The 21,772-nt window shown below is 45.6% G+C and overlaps 1 protein-coding gene across 4 annotated transcripts in view; it reads left to right on the top strand.

Moving 5' to 3' along the window:
- Window positions 1-21,772, top strand: part of LOC139280197 (sperm-specific sodium:proton exchanger-like) — a 654,445-nt gene that overhangs the window by 172,459 nt on the left and 460,214 nt on the right. For all 4 annotated transcript variants that reach the window (XM_070899784.1, XM_070899786.1, XM_070899785.1 and 1 more), the window contains one exon: window positions 9,322-9,403. In XM_070899784.1, the coding sequence (XP_070755885.1) occupies window positions 9,322-9,403 (82 nt within the window). The remainder of the gene's footprint in view (window positions 1-9,321; window positions 9,404-21,772) is intronic.

Here is a 21,772-nt window from a genome sequence, read left to right as displayed (position 1 = left end):
GGGGCAGCCCATTTAAAACTGTGATGAGGAGAAATTTCTTCTCTCAGAGGGTTGTAAATCTGAGGAATTCTCTGCCCCAGAGAGCTGTGGAGGCTGGGTCATCGAATATATTTAAGGCGGAGATAGACAGATTTTTGAGCGATAAGGAAGTGTAAAGGGTTATGGGGAGCGGGCAGGAAAGTGGAGCTGAGTCCATGATCAGATCAGCCATGATCTTGTTGAATGACGGAGCAGGCTCGAAGGGCCAAATGGCCTACTCCTGCTCCTATTTCTTATGTTTGTTATGTTTCTTATAGTATGTACTCTCCATCTCCATGTGAAACTATATGATCTCATGTGAAAGGCTAATAACCAGATGATAAAACCCAGGCCAATTGCGGGGAAAAAAATTGCTGTCTGATTATGCTAGAAACATAGAAACATAGAAAATAGGTGCAGGAGTAGGCCATTCAGCCCTTCTAGCCTGCACCGCCATTCAATGAGTTCATGGCTGAACATGCAACTTCAGTACCCACTTCCTGCTTTCTCGCCATACCCCTTGATCTCCCGAGTAGTAAGGACTTCATCTAACTCCCTTTTGAATATATTTAGTGAATTGGCCTCAACGACTTTCTGTGGTAGAGAATTCCACAGGTTCACCACTCTCTGGGTGAAGAAGTTTCTCCTCATCTCGGTCCTAAATGGCTTACCCCTTATCCTTAGACTGTGACCTCTGGTTCTGGACTTCCCCAACATTGGGAACATTCTTCCTGCATCTAACCTGTCTAAACCCGTCGGAATTTTAAACGTTTCTATGAGGTCCCCTCTCATTCTTCTGAACTCCAGTGAATACAAGCCCAGTTGATCCAGTCTTTCTTGATAGGTCAGTCCCACCATCCCGGGAATCAGTCTGGTGAATCTTCGCTGCACTCCCTCAATAGCAAGAATGTCCTTCCTCAAGTTAGGAGACCAAAACTGTACACAATACTCCAGGTGTGGCCAACTGTAGCAACACCTCCCTGCCCCTGTACTCAAATCCCCTCGCTATGAAGGCCAACATGCCATTTGCTTTCTTAACCGCCTGCTGTACCTGCATGCCAACCTTCAATGACTGATGTACCATGACACCCAGGTCTCGTTGCACCTCCCCTTTTCCTAATCTGTCACCATTGAGATAATAGTCTGTCTCTCTGTTTTTACCACCAAAGTGGATAACCTCACATTTATCCACATTATACTTCATCTGCCATGCATTTGCCCACTCACCTAACCTATCCAAGTCACTCTGCAGCCTCATAGCATCCTCCTCGCAGCTCACACTGCCACCCAACTTAGTGTCATCCGCAAATTTGGAGATACTACATTTAATCCCCTCATCTAAATCATTAATGTACAATGTAAACAGCTGGGGCCCCAGCACAGAACCTTGCGGTACCCCACTAGTCACTGCCTGCCATTCTGAAAAGTACCCATTTACTCCTACTCTTTGCTTCCTGTCTGACAACCAATTCTCAATCCACGTCAGCACACTACCCCCAATCCCATGTGCTTTAACTTTGCACATTAATCTCTTGTGTGGGACCTTGTCGAAAGCCTTCTGAAAGTCCAAATATACCACATCAACTGGTTCTCCCTTGTCCACTCTACTGGAAACATCCTCAAAAAATTCCAGAAGGTTTGTCGAGCATGATTTCCCTTTCACAAATCCATGCTGACTTGGACCTATCATGTCACCATTTTCCAAATGCACTGCTATGACATCCTTAATAATTGATTCCATCATTTTACCCACTACTGATGTCAGGCTGACCGGTCTATAATTCCCTGTTTTCTCTCTCCCTCCTTTTTTTAAAAGTGGGGTTACATTGGCTACCCTCCGCTCGATAGGAACTGATCCAGAGTCAATGGAATGTTGGAAAATGACTGTCAATGCATCCACTATTTCCAAGGCCACCTCCTTAAGTAATCTGGGATGCAGTCCATCAGGCCCTGGGGATTTATCGGCCTTCAATCTCATCAATTTCCCCAACACAATTTCCCGACTAATAAAGATTTCCCTCAGTTCCTCCTCCTTACTAGACCCTCTGACCCCTTTTATATCCGGAAGGTTGTTGGTGTCCTCCTTAGTGAATACCGAACCAAAGTACTTGTTCAATTGGTCTGCCATTTCTTTGTTCCCCGTTATGACTTCCCCTGATTCTGACTGCAGGGGACCTATGTTTGTCTTTACTAAGCTTTTTCTCTTTACATACCTATAGAAACTTTTGCAATCCGCCTTAATGTTCCCTGCAAGCTTCTTCTCCTACTCCATTTTCGCTGCCCTAATCAAACTCTTTGTCCTCCTCTGCTGAGTTCTAAATTTCTCCCAGTCTCCGGGTTCGCTGCTATTTCTGGCCAATTTGTATGCCACTTCCTTGGCTTTAATACTATCCCTGATTTCCCTTGATAGCCACGGTTGAGCCACCTTCCCTTTTTTATTTTTACGCCAGACAGGAATGTACAATTGTTGTAGTTCATCCATGCGGTCTCTAAATGTCTGCCATTGCCCATCCACAGTCAACCCCTTAAGTATCATTCGCCAATCTATCCTAGCCAATTCACGCCTCATACCTTCAAAGTTACCCTTCTTTAAGTTCTGGACCATGGTCTCTGAATTAACTGTTTCATTCTCCATCCTAATGCAGAATTCAACCATATTATGGTCACTCTTCCTCCAAGGGGCCTCGCACAATGAGATTGCGAATTAATCCTCTCTCATTACACAACACCCAGTCTAAGATGGCCTCCCCCCTAGTTGGTTCCCCAGGAATTTGAATCCCTTCCTGCTGCACCACTGCTCAAGCCACGTATTCATCTGCGCTATCCTGCGATTCCTACTCTGACTAGCACGTGGCACTGGTAGCAATCCCGAGATTACTACTTTTGAGGTCCTACTTTTTAATTTAACTCCTAGCTCCTTAAATTCGTTTCATAGAACGTCATCCCTTTTTTTACCTATGTCGTTGGTACCAATGTGCACCACGACAACTGGCTGTTCTCCCTCCCTTTTCAGAATGTCCTGCACCCGCTCCGAGACATCCTTGACCCTTGCACCAGGGAGGCAACATCCCATCCAGGAGTCTCGGTTGCGGCCGCAGAAACGCCTATCTATTCCCCTCACCATTGAATCCCCTATCACTATCGCTCTCCCACTCTTTTTCCTGCCCTTCTGTGCAACAGAGCCAGCCACGGTGCCATGAACTTGGCTGCTGCTGCCCTCCCCTGATGAGTCATCCCCCCAACAGTACTCAAAGCGGTGTATCTGTTTTGCAGGGGGATGACCACAGGGGACCCCTGCACTACCTTCCTTGCACTACTCTTCCTGCTGGTCTTCCATTCCCTATCTGGCTGTGGACCCTTCTCCTGCGGTAAGACCAACTCGCTACACGTGCTACTCACGTCATTCTCAGCATCGTGGATGCTCCAGAGTGAATCCACCCTCAGCTCCAACTCCGCAACGCGGACCGTCAGGACCTCGAGGCGGATACACTTCCCGCATACGTAGTCATCAGGGACACCGGAAGTGTCCCTGAGTTCCCACATGGTACAGGAGGAGCATAACACCCGACCGAGCTCTCCTGCCATGACTTAACCCTTCGATACACTTAAATTGGCAACAAGAATGTTAAAAGTTGCTGACTAATATAAAAAAGAAAAAGAAAAACTACTCACCAATCACCAGCCAATCACTTACCCCCTAGGCTGTGACGTCACCTTTCTGTTTCTTTCTACTTCTTTTTTGCCTTCTCCCTGTAGCTGCACAAATACGCCTCACCAACGAACTCCCGACGCCTCTCGCGGCCTTTTATAGGCCTCTGCTGATCCCCGGACTCACGCCTCACCAACGAACTCCCGACGCCTCTCGCGGCCTTTTATAGGCCTCTGCTGATCCCCGGACTCACGCCTCACCAACGAACTCCCGACGCCTCTCGCGGCCTTTTATAGGCCTCTGCTGATACAGTGTCATTTATAAATCACGTCCATGTATAATGGGAGACCAGGATTGCTGTACATCAATGATTTGGATGAAGGAATTGAGTGTAATATCTCCAAGTTTGCAGATGACACTAAACTGGGTCGCGGTGAGGAGGATGTTAAGAGGCTGAGGGTGACTTGGACAGGTTAGGTGAGTGGGCAAATGCATGGCAGATGCAGTATAATGTGGATAAATGTGAGGTTATCCACTTTGGTGGCAAAAACACGAAGGCAGAATATTATCTGAATGGCAGCAGATTAGGAAAAGGAGAGGTGCAACGAGACCTGGGTGTCATGATTCATCAGTCATTGAAAGTTGGCATGCAGGTACAACAGGCGGTGAAGAAGGCAAATGGCATGTTGGCCTTCATAGCTAGGGGATTTAAGTATCGGAGCAGGGTGGTCTTACTGCAATTGTACAGGGCCTTGGTGAGGCCTCACCTGGAATATTGTGTTCAGTTTTGGTCTCCTAATCTGAGGAAGGGCGTTCTTGCTATTGAGGGAGTGCAGCGAAGGTTCACCAGACTGATTTCAGGGATGGCTGAACTGACATATGAGGAGAGACTGGATCAAAATGGGCCTTTATACACTGGAGTTTAGAAGGATGAGAGGGGATCTCATAGAAACGTATAGGATTCTGACGGAACGGGACAGGTTAGATGCGGGAAGAATGTTCCCGATGTTGGGGAAGTCCAGAACCAGGGGACGCAGTCTTAGGATAAGGGGTAGCCATTTAGGACTGAGATGAGGAGAAACTTCTTCACTCAGAGAGTTGTTAACCTGTGGAATTCCCTGCCGCAGAGAGTTGTTGATGCTAGTTCATTGGATGTATTCAAGAGGGAGTTAGATATGGCCCTTACGGCTAAAGGGATCAAGGGGTATGGAGAGAAAGTGGCAAAGGGGTACTGAGGTGAAGGATCAGCCATGATCTTATTGAATGGTGGTGCAGGCTCGAAGAGCCGAATGGCCTACTCCTGCACCTATTTTCTCTGTTTCTAGGAGATGAGGTGAAAGCAGAGTTCATTTAAAGGACAAAGAAGAAGATCAAAGTGCATATATACTACGGCCCTGTTACTGCTGCCCTTTTCTTGCCAGGTGCTGGATGGGCAGAATGCACCTGAATTGTCCTGTGCCTGTCTTGGCTGAGGTATGCCAGAATTTGGTAAGCTGGGTCATTAGCTGGGATGCAACTGCAGGCCTGATTGCAGGCCTCAAGGCTTTCTGGCTGATACTGGAGAATAGCAGCCAGAAGGAGTTTAGAGCCAAAATCCAATGCATCTCTTTACAACAAAGTGGGTTATTCTGTAGAAGGGAGGCTCATCAGTTCCACCACATTACTACTCAGACAGGGAAAAATAAATGCTATCCCATGATGTTTATAGGGCAAATGTATTATTGTCAGTAGTATAGGAACATACATGTAGACCCTGAATTAAAGATTTGGGTGAAAATCCTGTCAATCAATAATTAGCGCTTGTCATCTTCAACAATTTATTCTTCCTGCTCCTCATCCTCTTTTCCCTCCTTTGTTGAGAGTTGAGGTTATGCCTCCTGATCTTCTTGTCATGGTTACTCATCTCTGGAAGGCAAAGTTGTACAATATGTATTAGGAGACCTTGTCATGATTATAGGACAGGATCATCCCAATTTGCCCATCAATGGAAACTGTGTTTCAGTATACCAATAAAATTTTGCACCAGAATTTGGATGCAGGCATGAGCTTCATTGTATTTGCATGACTGTGTAGGGTAGTATGTTCTGCTACTTAACCTCATCATAGGCAGTCCCTCGGAATCGAGAAAGACTTGCTTCCACTCCTACAGTGAGTCCTTTGGTGGCTGAACTGTCAAATACGAGAGCCACAGAGCCTGTGGCACACATTCGTCGGGGGAAGGGGGGGGATGGGACTGATTTGCCGCGCGCTCTTTCCGCTGCCTGCGTCTGACCTCTTCACGCTCGCGGCGTTGAGATTCTCAGAGCTCAACGTCCTTCCGGATGCACGTTCTGCACCTAGGACGATCTTCGACCACGAACTCCCAGGTGTCAGTGGTGATGTCGCACTTTACCAGGGGGGCTTTGAGGGTGTCCTTGTAACGTTTCCGCTGCCCACCTTTGGCTCATTTGCAGTGAAGGAGCTCTGCATAGAGCAATTGCTTAGGGAGCCCCATGTCTGGCATGCGAACTATGTGGCCTGCCCAGCGAAGTTGATCAAGTGTGGTCAGTGCTTCAATGCTGGGGATGTTAGCCTGGGCGAGGACACTGATGTTGGTGCGGCTGACCTCCCAGGGGATTTGCAGGATCTTGCGGAGACATTGTTGATGATACATCTCCAGCGACTTGAGGTGTCTTCTGATTATGGCCCTTGTCTCTGAGCCATACAGGAGGGTGGGTATTACTACAGCCCTGTAGACCATGAGTTTGGTGGTAGATTTGAGGGCCTGGTCTTCGAACACTCTTTTCCTCAGGCAACAAAAGGCTGCACTGGTGCACTGGAGGCGATGTCGAATCTCTGCATCAATGTCTGCCTTTGTTGATAAAAGGCTCCCAAGGTATGGGAAATGGTCCACGTTGTTGAGGGCCGCGCCGTGAATCTTGATGACTGGGGGGCAGTGCTGTGCAGCGAGGACAGGCTGGTGGAGAACCTTTGTCTTATGGATGTTAAGCGTAAGGCCCATGCTTTCATATGCCTCGATGAATACATCGACATTATCCTGGAGTTCAGCCTCAGAATGTGCGCGATCCTTACCAGCGGTTCCTTTACAGACCCAATCCATGTCCGGACCGGGGTCAAACAGGGCTGCGTCATCGCCCCAACCCACTTCTCAATCTTCCTCGCTGCCATACTCCACCTCATAATCAACAAGCTCCCCGCTGGAGTGGAACTAAACTACAGAACCAGTGGGAAGCTGTTTAACCTATGCCGCCTCCAGGCCAGGTCCAAGATCACCCTAACCTCTGTCTTTGAGCTGCAGTACGTGGACTACTTAACCTAGTGTTGCTTCAAAGTGCTACCTCAATGAGAGGAGTAAGTGTGATGCCAGAATGCTGCAAGTCAATGGGAACTTCATGGGATTCCTGCAGTCACATATCTCTATGTACTAAGGTGGTGCTGCAGCTATTGCTGGCACTTCAAGCCCTGTATTGCTGGTTATCCTGATCACTATTTCGCTCTTCCTGAGTCCTTTGAGAAGGTCACCTGGGTTGTACAAATGCGGTATCACCATAAACGTTTGACTCATCTGTGCCTTCTCCTGCTATTTCCTGACTGCCAGGCATTCTTTCTGAATGACCATGGACCTTACTGGAATCAGACTAAGGCTACCACTGAGGGATCAGTACCCGCCATTGATGCTCTGTCAAATAGAACCGCATGCCTGCCCCATCTGGATCTGATCCAACAATCACGGTATTCATGAGAGAAACGGGTGTTTGGGGATTACCCTGAAGATACCTCATGGACGTACCATTTGCTCTATAGTGGATTGTAGATTTCTGAATCCCTCATACATTTCTGCAGTAATTTTGCAGCCACATTTTTACAGTGTCTCTGACAGGCAATGCAGGATGTTCTGACCATTCATGAGGAACTTTTGCTCATTTATGAGCTTCACCAATATTTAGGGTAAGCTAAGAAGCTGTGGCAGAGGAACATTATTTAAACACCTCACAAGACTGGCACTAATATACTCCCTTTGTTCATGCAGGAGAAGGTTGCCCACAACACCAGACAGCACGCTGTGCTAAGGAGGCCCAGCCCACCTGCACACCCTATTCCCCATCAAAGAAAGTGTGTTGGCCTTCAGGAGCAGGGGAAGAGTTATGGCCATGGTGACTGGCAACACTAGAGGAGACGTCATGCGGGATCCTCTTGTTCTGTCTCACGTACACATTGCTTATCAATCTGCAGATGCTTTCACAAGTCACATCGCTCGCTCTACTCTCGTACACTAAAAGCTAACTCATGTCTCTCTCTTTCATTTCAGGTGCTGAAGATGTGGACATACCTCTGCTGGCTTCCTGATGATACAGTGTTACTCAATCTCTCGCAAGCACCAGCTCACATACTGGCACCACACATACTTTAGCGGCTAGGCTAGAGGACAGGTCTTCACGTGATGAATCATTGGGCAAAAGTGTGCAGGAGATCGGGCAAGGGGATAGGATGCCACAGGTGCTAGCTCGTCTGAGGATGAGATCACATATTAGCTCTCCTGCAGAGGACTCAAATGCTGAGTTCAAGAGCCCAGCCTACCGAAAAAGGCTGATGGGCAGCTACTGGTAGGTGCATTGGGCAGTCTGTCAGCGAGCTTGAGCATGATGTCGCAAAACATGGAGGAGGCTAACTTGTGTCAAGGCTTCGCACAGAACATGGACACCATTCTGTCCAACATGGACTGAGTGGTTTGTTCCATTAATACAACAGTGTCACCCACCATCATGAAGCCTTTCCTGACAGTTCCCACAGCTGTCGTGGAAGCTCAGACGCCTGTCAACTGGATTTTGGGCGCCAGTATTGACGGGTGCTTCCTGAGGGTCACGTCACTCCTGCACTCTGCTTTCGCACAGAACCAGAGGACTGCCGAGGCACAGTGCAAGGGGAGTGTCCTTGCCTCAATGGGATAAGCATGTACTGTTCTTGCACCCCCACCACACAATCTGCCATTGCCTTTGATGTTGCCACAGGCAGCTGGGCTACACTGCCAACCCACACCAAGTTGCTGCAGTCTGTAGCAGACCCTCAAGTCCTAGAGCATTTTGAGGTCACCCTTCACGGCCATCTGAAGTGTCTGCAATGGAAGCTCAGCAGCCTTACACTTCCCTAGCTGTAGCCACTGGGGAAACACTTCATAGGAGCACTAGGAAAGGGAAATGAGAACACAAGATAGACACTAAGGGCTTGCACAAGGGTGATTCCTAATTATTTCTGTTAACTGTTAGAGATGGAATTGAGTTGTTTGATAAATTTGTTTTTTGTTTGGTGTTGGTGTTTATATTTGTATTGAAATGATGGCATGACCCATAAGGCTGGACTGAAGGAAGGCAATCGGATTGTAGTAGTAAAGATGGTGATAAGGAATATGGGATTATTGGTGTATTGGGGATGGGAGGAATGGCTTCGGTGAAATGCTCTGCGGTGAGCTGCTTTCTGAGAGTTCGAACAGCTAGGGACACTGGTGGTTGATATCTATCCTGCTCTACCTTCTTGCTCCTCCTCCTGCCGCACTTCTTGCTACCCAAGTGTTGTTAAGGGCTGGTCCATCATGCTGGCAAAGTTATATAGTGAATTTTAACATTGTTGCATTTGATTAATATAATTTCTGTTTTCAGATACTGCTGCATGTATCGGGGACAGTAATATTGACACTCCTAATCAATGGTACCACTATGGGATGGATCGTCAATATCTTGGGTAAACATCTGTGGACATTCATACTGTATGCTAAATTATGGCTTGACAACCTACATAGCGTGAATAGCAAGACAACCTATCTGGGAGAACCAGAAATATGTCTAATCCATTAGAGGAGTGAACCACTCTCTGTACTGCTTTTAATACACACTCAATTTAAATAATTTTGATTAGTTTTATCGCACTTTATTTTTTACATCTGGCTATTTATATTGATTTTTTTTACCTCTTTTAAATAGTTTTGTTTTTACTGTGAGTACTAATTACACTTTTAGAGGAAACTCTAAATGGAACTGTGGAGGAGAAGAGTGATTTAGGGGTCCAAATGGCTGGAACTTATGCTACAGTTGTATGAAGCTCTGGTTAGACCGTATCTGGAGTACTGTATTCAGTTCTCGACTCAGCACCTCAGGAAGGATATATTGGCTTTGGAAGGGATGCAGCGCAGATTTACCAGAATAATACCAGGGCTAAAAGGGTTAAATTATGAGGACAGGTTGCATAGACTAGACTTATATCCCATTGAGTATAGAAAATTAAGGGGTGATCTATTTAAGGTGTTTAAGTTGATTAAAGGATTTGATAAGATAGATAGAGAACAACTATTTTCTCTGATGGGCGAGTCCAGAATAAGAGGGCATAACCTTAAAATTATGTTAGGATGCATTTCTTCACATAAAAGGTAGTGAAAATCTGAAAATCATTCCCCCCAAAAAGCTGTTGAAACTAGGTCAATTGAAAATCTCAAAACTGAGATCAATAGATTTTTGTTAAGTAAGGATATTAAGGGATATGGAAACAAGGCGGGTAAATGGAGTTAAGATACTGATCAGCCGTGATCTAATTGAATGGCGTGAGGGGCTGAATGGCTTACTCCTGTTCCTATCATAGAATCATAGAATCTTAGCAATTTATAGCGCAGAACCTGTCGGCCGGCCAACAAAGAACAATCTAGCCTTATCCCACTTTCCAGCTCTTGGTCCATAGCCTTGTAGGTTATGGCACTTTTAGTATATATACACAAGTAAATGTTATGAGGGTTTCTACCCGTACCACCCTTTCAGACAGTTAGTTCCAAACCCCCAACACTCTGGTTGAAAAAATTTCTTCTCAAATCTCCTCTAAACCTCCTACCACTTGCATGCTAAGGGGAATAGGTCCTTCCTATCCACTCTATCCAGGCCCCTCATAATTTTAACACTTCAATTAAGTCTCCCTTCAGCCTCTGTTCCAAAGAAAATATCCCCAGCTTACTATTCTTTCCTCATAGCTAAAGTTCTCCAGTCCAGGGAACATCCTCGTAAATCTGCTCTGTACCCACTCTAGTGCAATCACATTTTTCCTGGAGTGCGATGACCAGAACTGCACACAGTACTCTAGCTGTGGCCTAACCAGTGTTTTATACAGTTCAAGCATGACATCCCTGCTCTTGTATTCTGAGCCTCGGCTAATAAAGGCAAGTATCCCTATGCCTTCTTAACCACCTTTATCTATCTGTCCTGCTACCTTCAGGGATCCGTGGACATACACTCCGAAGGTCCCTCTGTTCCTCTACACGTCTCAGTGTTGTACCATTTAATGTGCATTCCCTTGCCTTGTTAGCCCTCCCCAAATGCATCACCTCACACTTCTATTGATTGAATTCCATTTGCCACTGTTCTGTCCACCTGACCAGTCCATTGATATCTTCCTGCAGTCTACAGCTTTCTTCTTCATTATCAACCACACGGCCAATTTTTGTATCATCTGCAAACTTCTTAATCATACACCCTACATTCAAGTTGAAATCATTGATACATACCTCAAAAAGCAAGGGACCTAGTACTGAGCCCTGCGGAATGCCACCTGGAAACAGTCTTCCAGTCACAAAAGCACCCATTGACTATTAGCCTTTGCTTCTGCCTCTGAGCCAATTTTGGATCCAACTTACCACTTTGCCTTGGATCCCATGTGCTTTACTTTTCTTACCAGTCTGCCATTTGGGACCTTATCAAAAGCCTTGCTAAAATCCATCATCATAGGCTTGCTTCCACTCTAAAAATGAGTTCTTAGGTGACTGAACAGCCCAATATAGGAATTACAGTCTCTGTCACAGGTGGGACAGACAGTCGTTGAGGGAAGGGGTGGGTGGGACTGGTTTGCTGCATGCTCCTTCCGCTGCCTGTGCCTGGTTTTTGCATGCTCTCAGCGATGAGACTTGAGGTGCTCAGCACCCTCCCGGATGCACTTCCTCCACTTAGGGCGGTCTTTGGCCAGGGGCTCCTAGGTGTCGGTGGGGATGTTGCATTTTATCAAGGAGGCTTTGAGGGTGTCCTTGAAACGTTTCCCCTGCCCACCTTTGGCTCGTTTGCCATGAAGGAGTTCCGAGTTGCTAAAGTCCATATACATCACATCAAACGCGCTACCCTCATCTACCATCCTTGTTACCGCCTCAAAAAATTCAATCAAGTTAGTCAGACACGACCTTCCCTTAAAAAATCCATATTGACTGTCCTTGATTAATCCGTGTCTTTCTAAATGAAGATTTATCCTGTCCCTCACAATTTCTTCCAATAATTTTCCCACCACCGAGATTAGGCTGACTGGTTTGTAATTACTCGCTCTATCCCTTTCTCCCTTTTTAAACAACGTTACAACGTTAACAGTCCTCCAGTTCTCTGACACCACACCTGTATCCAGAGAGGATTGGAAAATGATGGTCAGAGCCTCTGCTATTTCCTCTCTTGCTTCTCTTTCATCCGGGCCTGGGGATTTATCCACTTTCAAAGATGCTTGGCTATAGTGGTCACATGCCCTTTCTCCATTCTTTTGTTTGTTTAACCTTCCTCATATGAAAATGGTCTTCCAAGATCAAACCCCTATGGGGTAATTTTGACTTTTTGCAATAGTGTATAATGGGCAATTGCGAAACAGCAGCCTGTCTTACTTCTGACTTTTATTTCCATTGACTTCATTCAACACTTCAGGGCCCATGTTAGCCTAGTTTAGTTATTGTCAGCATAATAGCAAGCTACTTAAGATAAAAGTAGACCATATTACAAGACTAAGGTATCATGTGTGATATCTTTCTCAGCATTCAGATTAATGAGACATTACTGCAGTCAGTATACTTCTTAACGTTCTCAGTAAACTGCTGCATAGTTAAACTTCAAGATGCCAATCTCTGACTAAACTGAGGACTGCATTCAGTGCTGTCTGAGTGCTGCACTTGGCTGACAAGGACAAGCGAAAGCAAGAAGTGATTGCCAGAGATATCAGTTGGTATATAAAATGTACAGTCCAGTTCCACTTCTATGCTGCTTTTGGGTCTACCATTCCAGCCAGTTATCTCAGAAGGAACGAGGAGCAATCCCTTAGGAGTCTAACTCTTAACAGCGAGGCAGTTATAGAAATGTGTCATCTCCTTCAGAAACACCTCCAGACAAGATATACCAGTTGTACATAGAAACATAGAAACATAGAAAATAGGTGCAGGAGCAGGCCATTCAGCCCTTCTAGCCTGCACCGCCATTCAACGAGTTCATGGCTGAACATGAAACTTCAGTACCCACTTCCTGCTTTCACGCCATACCCCTTGATCCCCCGAGTAGTAAGGACTTCATCTAACTCCCTTTTGAATATATTTAGTGAATTGGCCTCAACTACTTCCTGTGGTAGAGAATTCCACAGGTTCACCACTCTCTGGGTGAAGAAGTTTCTCCTTATCTCGGTCCTAAATGGCTTACCCCTTATCCTTAGACTGTGACCCCTGGTTCTGGACTTCCCCAACATTGGGAACATTCTTCCTGCATCCAACCTGTCCAAACCCGTCAGAATTTTAAACGTTTCTATGAGGTCCCCTCTCACTCTTCTGAACTCCAGTGAATACAAGCCCAGTTGATTCAGTCTTTCTTGATAGGTCAGTCCCACCATCCCGGGAATCAGTCTGGTGAATCTTCGCTGCACTCCCTCAACAGCAAGTATGTCCTTCCTCAAGTTAGGAGACCAAAACTGTACACAATACTCCAGGTGTGGCCTCACCAAGGCCCTGTACAACTGTAGCAACACCTCCCTGCCCCTGTACTCAAATCCCCTCGCTATGAAGGCCAACATGCCATTTGCTTTCTTAACCGCCTGCTGTACCTGCATGCCAACCTTCAATGACTGATGTACCATGACACCCAGGTCTCGTTGCACCTTCCCTTTTCCTAATCTGTCACCATTCAGATAATAGTCTGTCTCTCTGTTTTTACCACCAAAGTGGATAACCTCACATTTATCCACATTATACTTCATCTGCCACGCATTTGCCCACTCACCTAACCTATCCAAGTCACTCTGTAGCCTCATAGCATCCTCCTCGCAGCTCACACTGCCACCCAACTTAGTGTCATCCGCAAATTTGGAGATACTACATTTAATCCCCTCGTCTAAATCATTAATGTACAATGTAAACAGCTGGGGCCCCAGCACAGAACCCTGCGGTACCCCACTAGTCACTGCCTGCCATTCCGAAAAGTACCCATTTACTCCTACTCTTTGCTTCCTGTCTGACAACCAGTTCTCAATCCACGTCAGCACACTACCCCCAATCCCATGTGCTTTAACTTTGCACATTAATCTCCTGTGTGGGACCTTGTCGAAAGCCTTCTGAAAGTCCAAATATACCACATCAACTGGTACTCCTTTGTCCACTTTATTGGAAACATCCTCAAAAAATTCCAGAAGATTTGTCAAGCATGATCTCCCTTTTACAAATCCATGCTGACTTGGACCTATCATGTCACCATTTTCCAAATGCGCTGCTATGACATCCTTAATAATTGATTCCATCATTTTACCCACTACTGAGGTCAGGCTGACCGGTCTATAATTCCCTGCTTTCTCTCTCCCTCCTTTTTTAAAAAGTGGGGTTACATTGGCTACCCTCCACTCGATAGGAACTGATCCAGAGTCAATGGAATGTTGGAAAATGACTGTCAATGCGTCCGCTATTTCCAAGGCCACCTCCTTAAGTACTCTGGGATGCAGTCCATCAGGCCCTGGGGATTTATCGGCCCTCAATCCCATCAATTTCCCCAACACAATTTCCCGACTAATAAAGATTTCCCTCAGTTCCTCCTCCTTAATAGACCCTCTGACCACTTTTATATCCGGAAGGTTGTTTGTGTCCTCCTTAGTGAATACCGAACCAAAGTACTTGTTCAATTGGTCTGCATTTCTTTGTTCCCCGTTATGACTTCCCCTGATTCTGACTGCAGGGGACCTACGTTTGTCTTTACTAACCTCTTTCTCTTTACATACCTATAGAAACTTTTGCAATCCGCCTTAATGTTCCCTGCAAGCTTCTTCTTGTACTCCATTTTCCCTACCCTAATCAAACCCTTTGTCCTCCTCTGCTGAGTTCTAAATTTCTCCCAGTCCCCAGGTTCGCTGCTATTTCTGGCCAATTTGTATGCCACTTCCTTGGCTTTAATACTATCCCTGATTTCCCTAGATAGCCACGGTTGAGCCACCTTCCCTTTTTTATTTTTACGCCAGACAGGAATGTACAATTGTTGTAATTCATCCATGCGTTCTCTAAATGTCTGCCATTGCCCATCCACAGTCAACCCCTTAAGTATCATTAGCCAATCTATCTTAGCCAATTCATGCCTCATACCTTCAAAGTTACCCTTCTTTAAGTTCTGGACCATGGTCTCTGAATTAACTGTTTCATTCTCCATCCTAATGCAGAATTCCACCATATTATGGTCACTCTTCCCCAAGGGGCCTCGCACAATGAGATTGCTAATTAATCCTCTCTCATTACACAACACCCAGTCTAAGATGGCCTCCCCCCTAGTTGGTTCCTCGACATATTGGTCTAGAAAACCATCCCTTATGCATTCCAGGAAATCCTCCTCCACCGTATTGCTTCCAGTTTGGCTAGCCCAATCTATGTGCATATTAAAGTCACCCATTATAACTGCTGCACCTTTATTGCATGCACTCCTAATTTCCTGTTTGATGCCCTCCCCAACATCACTACTACTGTTTGGAGGTCTGTACACAACTCCCACTAACGATTTTTGCCCTTTAGTGTTCTGCAGCTCTACCCATATAGATTCCACATCATCCAAGCTAATGTCTTTCCTAACTATTGCATTAATCTCCTCTTTAACCAGCAATGCTACCCCACCTCCTTTTCCTTTTATTCTATCCTTCCTGAATGTTGAATACCCCTGGATGTTGAGTTCCCAGCCTTGATCATCCTGGAGCCACGTCTCCGTAATCCCAATCACATCATATTTGTTAACATCTATTTGCACAATTAATTCATCCACCTTATTGCGGATACTCCTTGCATTAAGACACAAAGCCTTCAGGCTTGCTTTTTTAACACCCTTTGTCCTTTTAGAATTTTGCTGTACAGTGGCCCTTTTTGTTCTTTGCCTTGGGTTTCTCTGCCCTCCACTTTTCCTCATCTCCTTTCTGTCTTTTGCTTTTGCCTCCTTTTTGTCTCCCTCTGTCTCCCTGTATAGGTTCCCATCCCCCTGCAATATTAGTTTAACTCCTCCCCAACAGCACTAGCAAACATCACCTCCATGACCCTCAATCACTACGTTTGGCTCCTTTCAGGATATCCTTAGGGACATCTGCAATGTCAGCAAATTACTGTACACAGATGCAATAAGATAACAGACTTATTGTACAGAAGGGCAAACACTTTCAACACATTTGCTACTCATCAGCAACAGCAGCATGAGAAAGCTGCTGAATTCGACAACACTTTCCAAGAGTTTAGAGGATTCCTGATTGCACTGATGTTGGAGTCTGTGCATAAGGCCGTAAATAATTCAATATGTAGCTGATCTATAACCAACGCAGAAACTTGCATGTCAATGCCTGCTGTCCTAGTAGCTTCAATAATGTTTTTATGTATTGCCAATCATCTGTGACAGTCTTATTTGAAAGGCAGGGAAGAGTGCAATGATAGTGTTTGCTATGACCATGGCTAATAATATGCTTGCGTCAACAACGAACAGGGTGCATTATAATAAGGTTCTTACTATCGCCAGGTTGATTATTAAGTATATCCGTAGGATCTTTAAACAGTGCTTCAGATGTCGTAACAGTTCCGGCACACATTGCAGTACAGTTCTCCCAGGGTCTTAGGATTTACTGTTGTCTGTTTTATGCTGTATATCTTAGCTTTGTAACTTAGTAATCACAGCCAACTCAGAGTGATTTGGTTGATCGGTTTTCTGTTGTTTACTTATTCCAAATTTGTACTTACTAACTGAATCAAGCAACTTATGATTTGTTAATGGTTAGTTACACTGGTATTTAATTGGTAACAACTGGTAATTTTTCATTTTAGCCATTCACTAATTTTAACCCAATTAGGCATGACACCTTGAGGTGTGACATGCTGAGGTATAACATTTTTGAGGTATGATGACCCTGAGGTCCCACTTTCAGGCGTGACAACTTTGAAAAGTGTGCATTACGTAAGTGCACAAGAAGTAAGACTTTTAGAGCTATAAGTTCATCAACTTAGCACCATTCTGTAGCGGCGTGAAATGGTGAAAAAATGGCAGCCGCCGCTCTTTTGCAGCTGGTGGCGGGTCCCACGGTGGTCACCATTTTCTTTCTTCCCTTTGCGCTGCCAATAACTATGTAGGGAGTGCTGCTCGATGCTTGCAAGGCCTTGAATGGTAAAGGAAGTCCTCTGAGAAGACAGAAAATGCTGCAAATACTCAGCAGGTCAGGCAACATCTGTGGAGAGAGAAACTAGAGTTCATGTCTCGGGTCGAGATGCTGCCTGACCAGCTGAGTATTTCCAGCATTTTAAGCAGTCATTTCAGATTCACAGCATCCATTTGCAGAGGGAAGAGAAAGACACAGAAGAGGGAAAAGCTGAAGAGGAGGAAGCAGTAGGAAGGATTTAACCCAGGCAGCCCCTTTCTGGCCGGGATATCTGGGATGGAATCATCCGCCTGTGCTACCAATGACCACAACCCAATTCCCCTGTGACCATTTGTCTCACACCTTTCCTTCCTTCTGTTACTAACCATCACAGCGTCCTCTTGGCCACGATGCTGAAATAAAAGCCACTACAAAACAAATCTTCCAATTCAACTTTATACATCTGTCCATCCACTGTGACATCAAGAAATCAACTCATCACCCTTATGCATTCTTTTAATGCCTTTGCTTATCCTATTGATGTCACGCAGTGCTACCCCAGTGGCTGCAGCATGGCTGGGGGAAGGTTGCTGACTTTGTGGGGGGGGGGCACTGTAAATGGCCTTGCTGGTCGAACATGAGGAGCTGGTGGCTGGGAATGTTAAATCATGTGACGGTGTTTCTTCTTCTTCCTCTTTTTCCTCTTACTCTTCCTCCTCTTACACAGGCTGGGCAGGCTGCATTTCTTGGGTGTGTGAAATGAGGAAGGCACAAGGTTGGAGTTGTGGTGAGGGGAGGGTGGGAAAGCAAGAGGTGCATGCCAGAAGGACAATAACGTATGAGGCTACCAGCATCTTTCATCCTTTCAGCCCTGCCACTGGCCAAAGGCTCAGCCATGCCCCTGCCAAGAATGGCCTACACCGTTGCCTCCAAGGAGGTGAGGTTTGGCTTGGAATGGGAGATGTGCCTCGTGATCGGCGCAGATTGTAGGTACGTGATTGGGGGTAGAGGTGGGGATCGTGCATTGAGCAGTGTGTGAGGCTAGTGGTACAGTTGGTAGGAGACGGCTTTTGAAGATGCATTCACTGACCTTGACCAGTGGTCTGAGGTCATGAAGCTTCTTTGGGCACTGGAGCCAGGTGGTGGGGGGCGACACTGTTGGCAGTGACAGCCTCGGTAATGATGTCCCACATCCTTCTTTCTAGAGGGCTTCATGGCCGCTGTGGGTAGAGGATCTCACTTGAGCCCCTGCACAAAGCTAGAGTACTGTTTGCAAGACATGGATTGCCCCTTCCCTGGCTTGCTGAGCCATTAGTGCTGAAGGAGCTTTCCCATTTTTTTGAGGATCGGAAGGGAATTCAGCTTTAAGAGCTGATTAATCACATTTGGGAATTCTTTTTAATGTTACTTTTTTTTGAAAGGCAGTAAGGGTTGAAAACTCCACGTTTTCACTGAATTTTAATTTGTATTAGGTCTGAGTGCATTGTCCCTTTATTTCATAACCATTAATTGCCCACAATTCCTTGCACGCTCCACAGACTTGCTCCCAGAGACTGTGCGAAGCTCGAAGACCACTTCAGGACAGGAACTTCGCCTCGGAGGTCTCCACTAAACCACCAGGAGGGCGCTGCGCCACCTATCACCAGCCCCTCAGATGAATTTATTCTCCATAGCATTACGGCCATTTTCAGCGGCCATTAACTCCGGCAACTTTCATGGGGAACACGAATTTCTCGGCTTTAATTCTTTTCAGTGTTACTTTTACTAACTCTGCCCTGTAAAATTACATTGTTTGATTATTATTTGTTAGCAAAGAAACTAGAAAACAGTTTGGAAAAAATCTTACTATTGTAGACTCACCATTGCTTTCACCAAAAATAGATTTTCTACTTGTGAAAATCAATATATATACATATACATGTACACATTGACATGGAAATTATTAATAACTTTCGTAAAGGGATCTAGCACAGGTGGACTGGAAATAAAGATTGGCTGGGGAAACAGTAAATGAGCAATGGCAGGTCTTCAACGTGAAGATAGTTTAGGTATAAACCAAGCATATTTAAGGATTTAAGGAAGGATATACTTGCATTGGAGGCGGTTCAGAGAAGGTTCACTAGGTTGATTCCGGAGATGAGGGGGTTGACTTATGAAGATAGGTTGAGTAGGTTAGGCCTATACACATTGGAGTTCAGAAGACTGAGAGGTGATCTTATTGAAACATATAAGATAATGAGAGGGCTCGACAAGGTGGATGCAGAGAGAGTATTTCCACTCATAGGGGAAGCTAAAACTAGGGGACATAGTCTCAGAATAAGGGGCTGCCCATTTAAAACTGAGATGAGGAGAAATTTCCTCAGAAGGTTGTAAATCTGTGGAATTCTCTGGCCCAGAGAACTGTGGAGGCTGGGTCATTGGATATATTTAAGGCAGAGAGAGACAGATTTTTGAGCGATAAGGGAGTAAAGGGTTATGGGAAGCAGGCAGGGAAGTGGAGTTGAGTCCATGATCAGTACAACCATGATCTTATTGAATAGCTGGGCAGGCTCGAGGGGCCGAATGGCCGACTCCTACTCCTATTATGTTATGTTCCCGTGAGGAGGAAAGATGGGGCATCAAAAGCTAGAGCTCTCTGGATGACAATGGAAATAAAGGGCTCAACTAAGATACTGAATGAATACTTTACCACTGTCTTCACAAAAGAAGTGGATGAAGTTAATATCTGGGTAGAGGAGGGGGAAATAGAGATATTGGAATAAAATAAAAATAGATTAAAAAGGTGCTAAATAGTTTGCATCACTCAAAGTTAACAACTCACCTGGTTTAGATAGGATGCATCCTAGATTGGTGAGGGAAGCTAAGGTGGATATAGTGAAGCTCTGACTACAATCTTTCAATCCTTCTTGGATATGGGACTGCTGCCAGAGAACTGGAGGATTGCAAATGTTACACCCTGTTCAAAAAAGGAGAGATGGATAAACCTGGTAACTAGAGGCCAATAGTCTAACTTCACAAGTGGGAAAACTACGAGATACAATTATCAAGGACAAAATTAATTCTCATGGAGAAGCATGGGTTAATAAAGGTCAGCCAGCATGGAATTGTTCAAGGCAAATCCTGTCTGACTAATCTGATTGAGTTCTTTAGCAGGGAGGGTTGATGAAGGTAGTGCATTAAATGTAGATATGGACTTTCAAATGGCATTTGATAAAGTACCTCATAACAGATTTATTTGGAAAATAGAAGCACGTGATATTAAAGGAACGGTGGTAACTTGGGTATGAAATTAACTGAGGAATAGGGGACAGAAAGTAGTGATGGACAGATTTTTTCAGACTGGAGAGGAGTATACAGTGGGGTCTCCCAGGGACCATTGCTTTACTTGTTGTGGTCAGTCTTTAATGGCTTCCAGAAGTGAAGATACAAAGGTGAAGTTCAGGTTATATACTGGGCCCAGCACGAGTGTACCTATGAGCCAAGGACCTCCAACGGTAATGCCCCTTGGTGGTGGGCAGACCTTATATACATGCATTACATCATTCCCACCCCCCCCAGTTCTTGGCACAAGTCCATATTACAAGTTCAGACGGTCCGGAGCCCTTTGCTCCTTGGTTGACCGTCTCAGTACAATCCCAATGCTTTCCGAGTCTCCCACAACTTGGGGCTGGACGTTGACCACAATGGGTTCTTCTGATGGTCTGATGGCTGGACTTGAGTTGGTTGGTCGTCTAAGCTCGCGGTGTCTTCTTCCAACTGTTCCGGTTCGTCAGTGTGTCTTAGCTTGATTTGATCAATGTGTTTCCTGCACATCTGCCCATTCTTGAGCTTAACCATATACACCCGGTTACCCTCCTTATAAGTAACATTGCCCTGGAGTCAATTGGGCCCTTGACCATGGTTAAGTACATACACTGGGTCATTTACAGATATGTCGCATGACACTGCGGCGCGGTCGTGACACCACTGCTGGCGTTGACATCGGGTTTAGACATGATCGTTAAGGTCGGGATGGACTAGAGAGAGCCTGGTTTTGAGACCTCTCTTCATCAATAGTTCCGCAGGCGGGATCCCGGTGAGCGTGTGTGGTTTTGTCCTGTAACTGAACGGTATGCGGGACAGGTGTGTCTGCAAGGAACCGTGAGTTACGCGTTTCAGGCTCTGCTTGATGGTTTGAACTGCCTGCTCTGCTTGTCTATTGGATGCGGGTTTGAACGGGGCTGACCTCACGTGTTTTATGCCGTTGCGTTTCATGAACTCTTGAAACTCCAGGCTCGTTGCTGACAATGATGTCTGGCAGATCATGTGTGGCAAACATGGCTCTCAGGTTCTCAATGGTGGCAGTGGAAGTGCTGGATGACATGATCACACATTCTATCCATTTGGAGTATGCATCCACAACCACAAAAAAAATTTTACCGAGGAAAGGGCCCGCAAAGTCGATGTGGATTCTAGGCCACGGTTTGGATGGCCATGACCATAGACTTAGCGGAGCTTCCTTTGGGGCATGGCTTAACTGCATGCAGGTGCTGCATTGATGCACGCCTGACTCTAAGTTGAATCACTGCCAGGCCACCAAACATGGGACCTGGCGATGGCCTTCATCATGACAATACCGGGATGCATACTATGTAACTTCCATACAAATCTCGTTTTGTCTTTCTTGGGCATTACAACACAATTACTCCACAGTAAACAGTTGGACTGGATGGAAAGCTC

Source organism: Pristiophorus japonicus, chromosome 14 (genome assembly GCF_044704955.1).
Source record: "Pristiophorus japonicus isolate sPriJap1 chromosome 14, sPriJap1.hap1, whole genome shotgun sequence".
NCBI classification, from domain to species: Eukaryota; Metazoa; Chordata; class Chondrichthyes; family Pristiophoridae; genus Pristiophorus; species Pristiophorus japonicus.
Note: the sequence above shows the minus strand (reverse complement) of the source record. Positions and strands in the feature narration are given on the sequence as shown.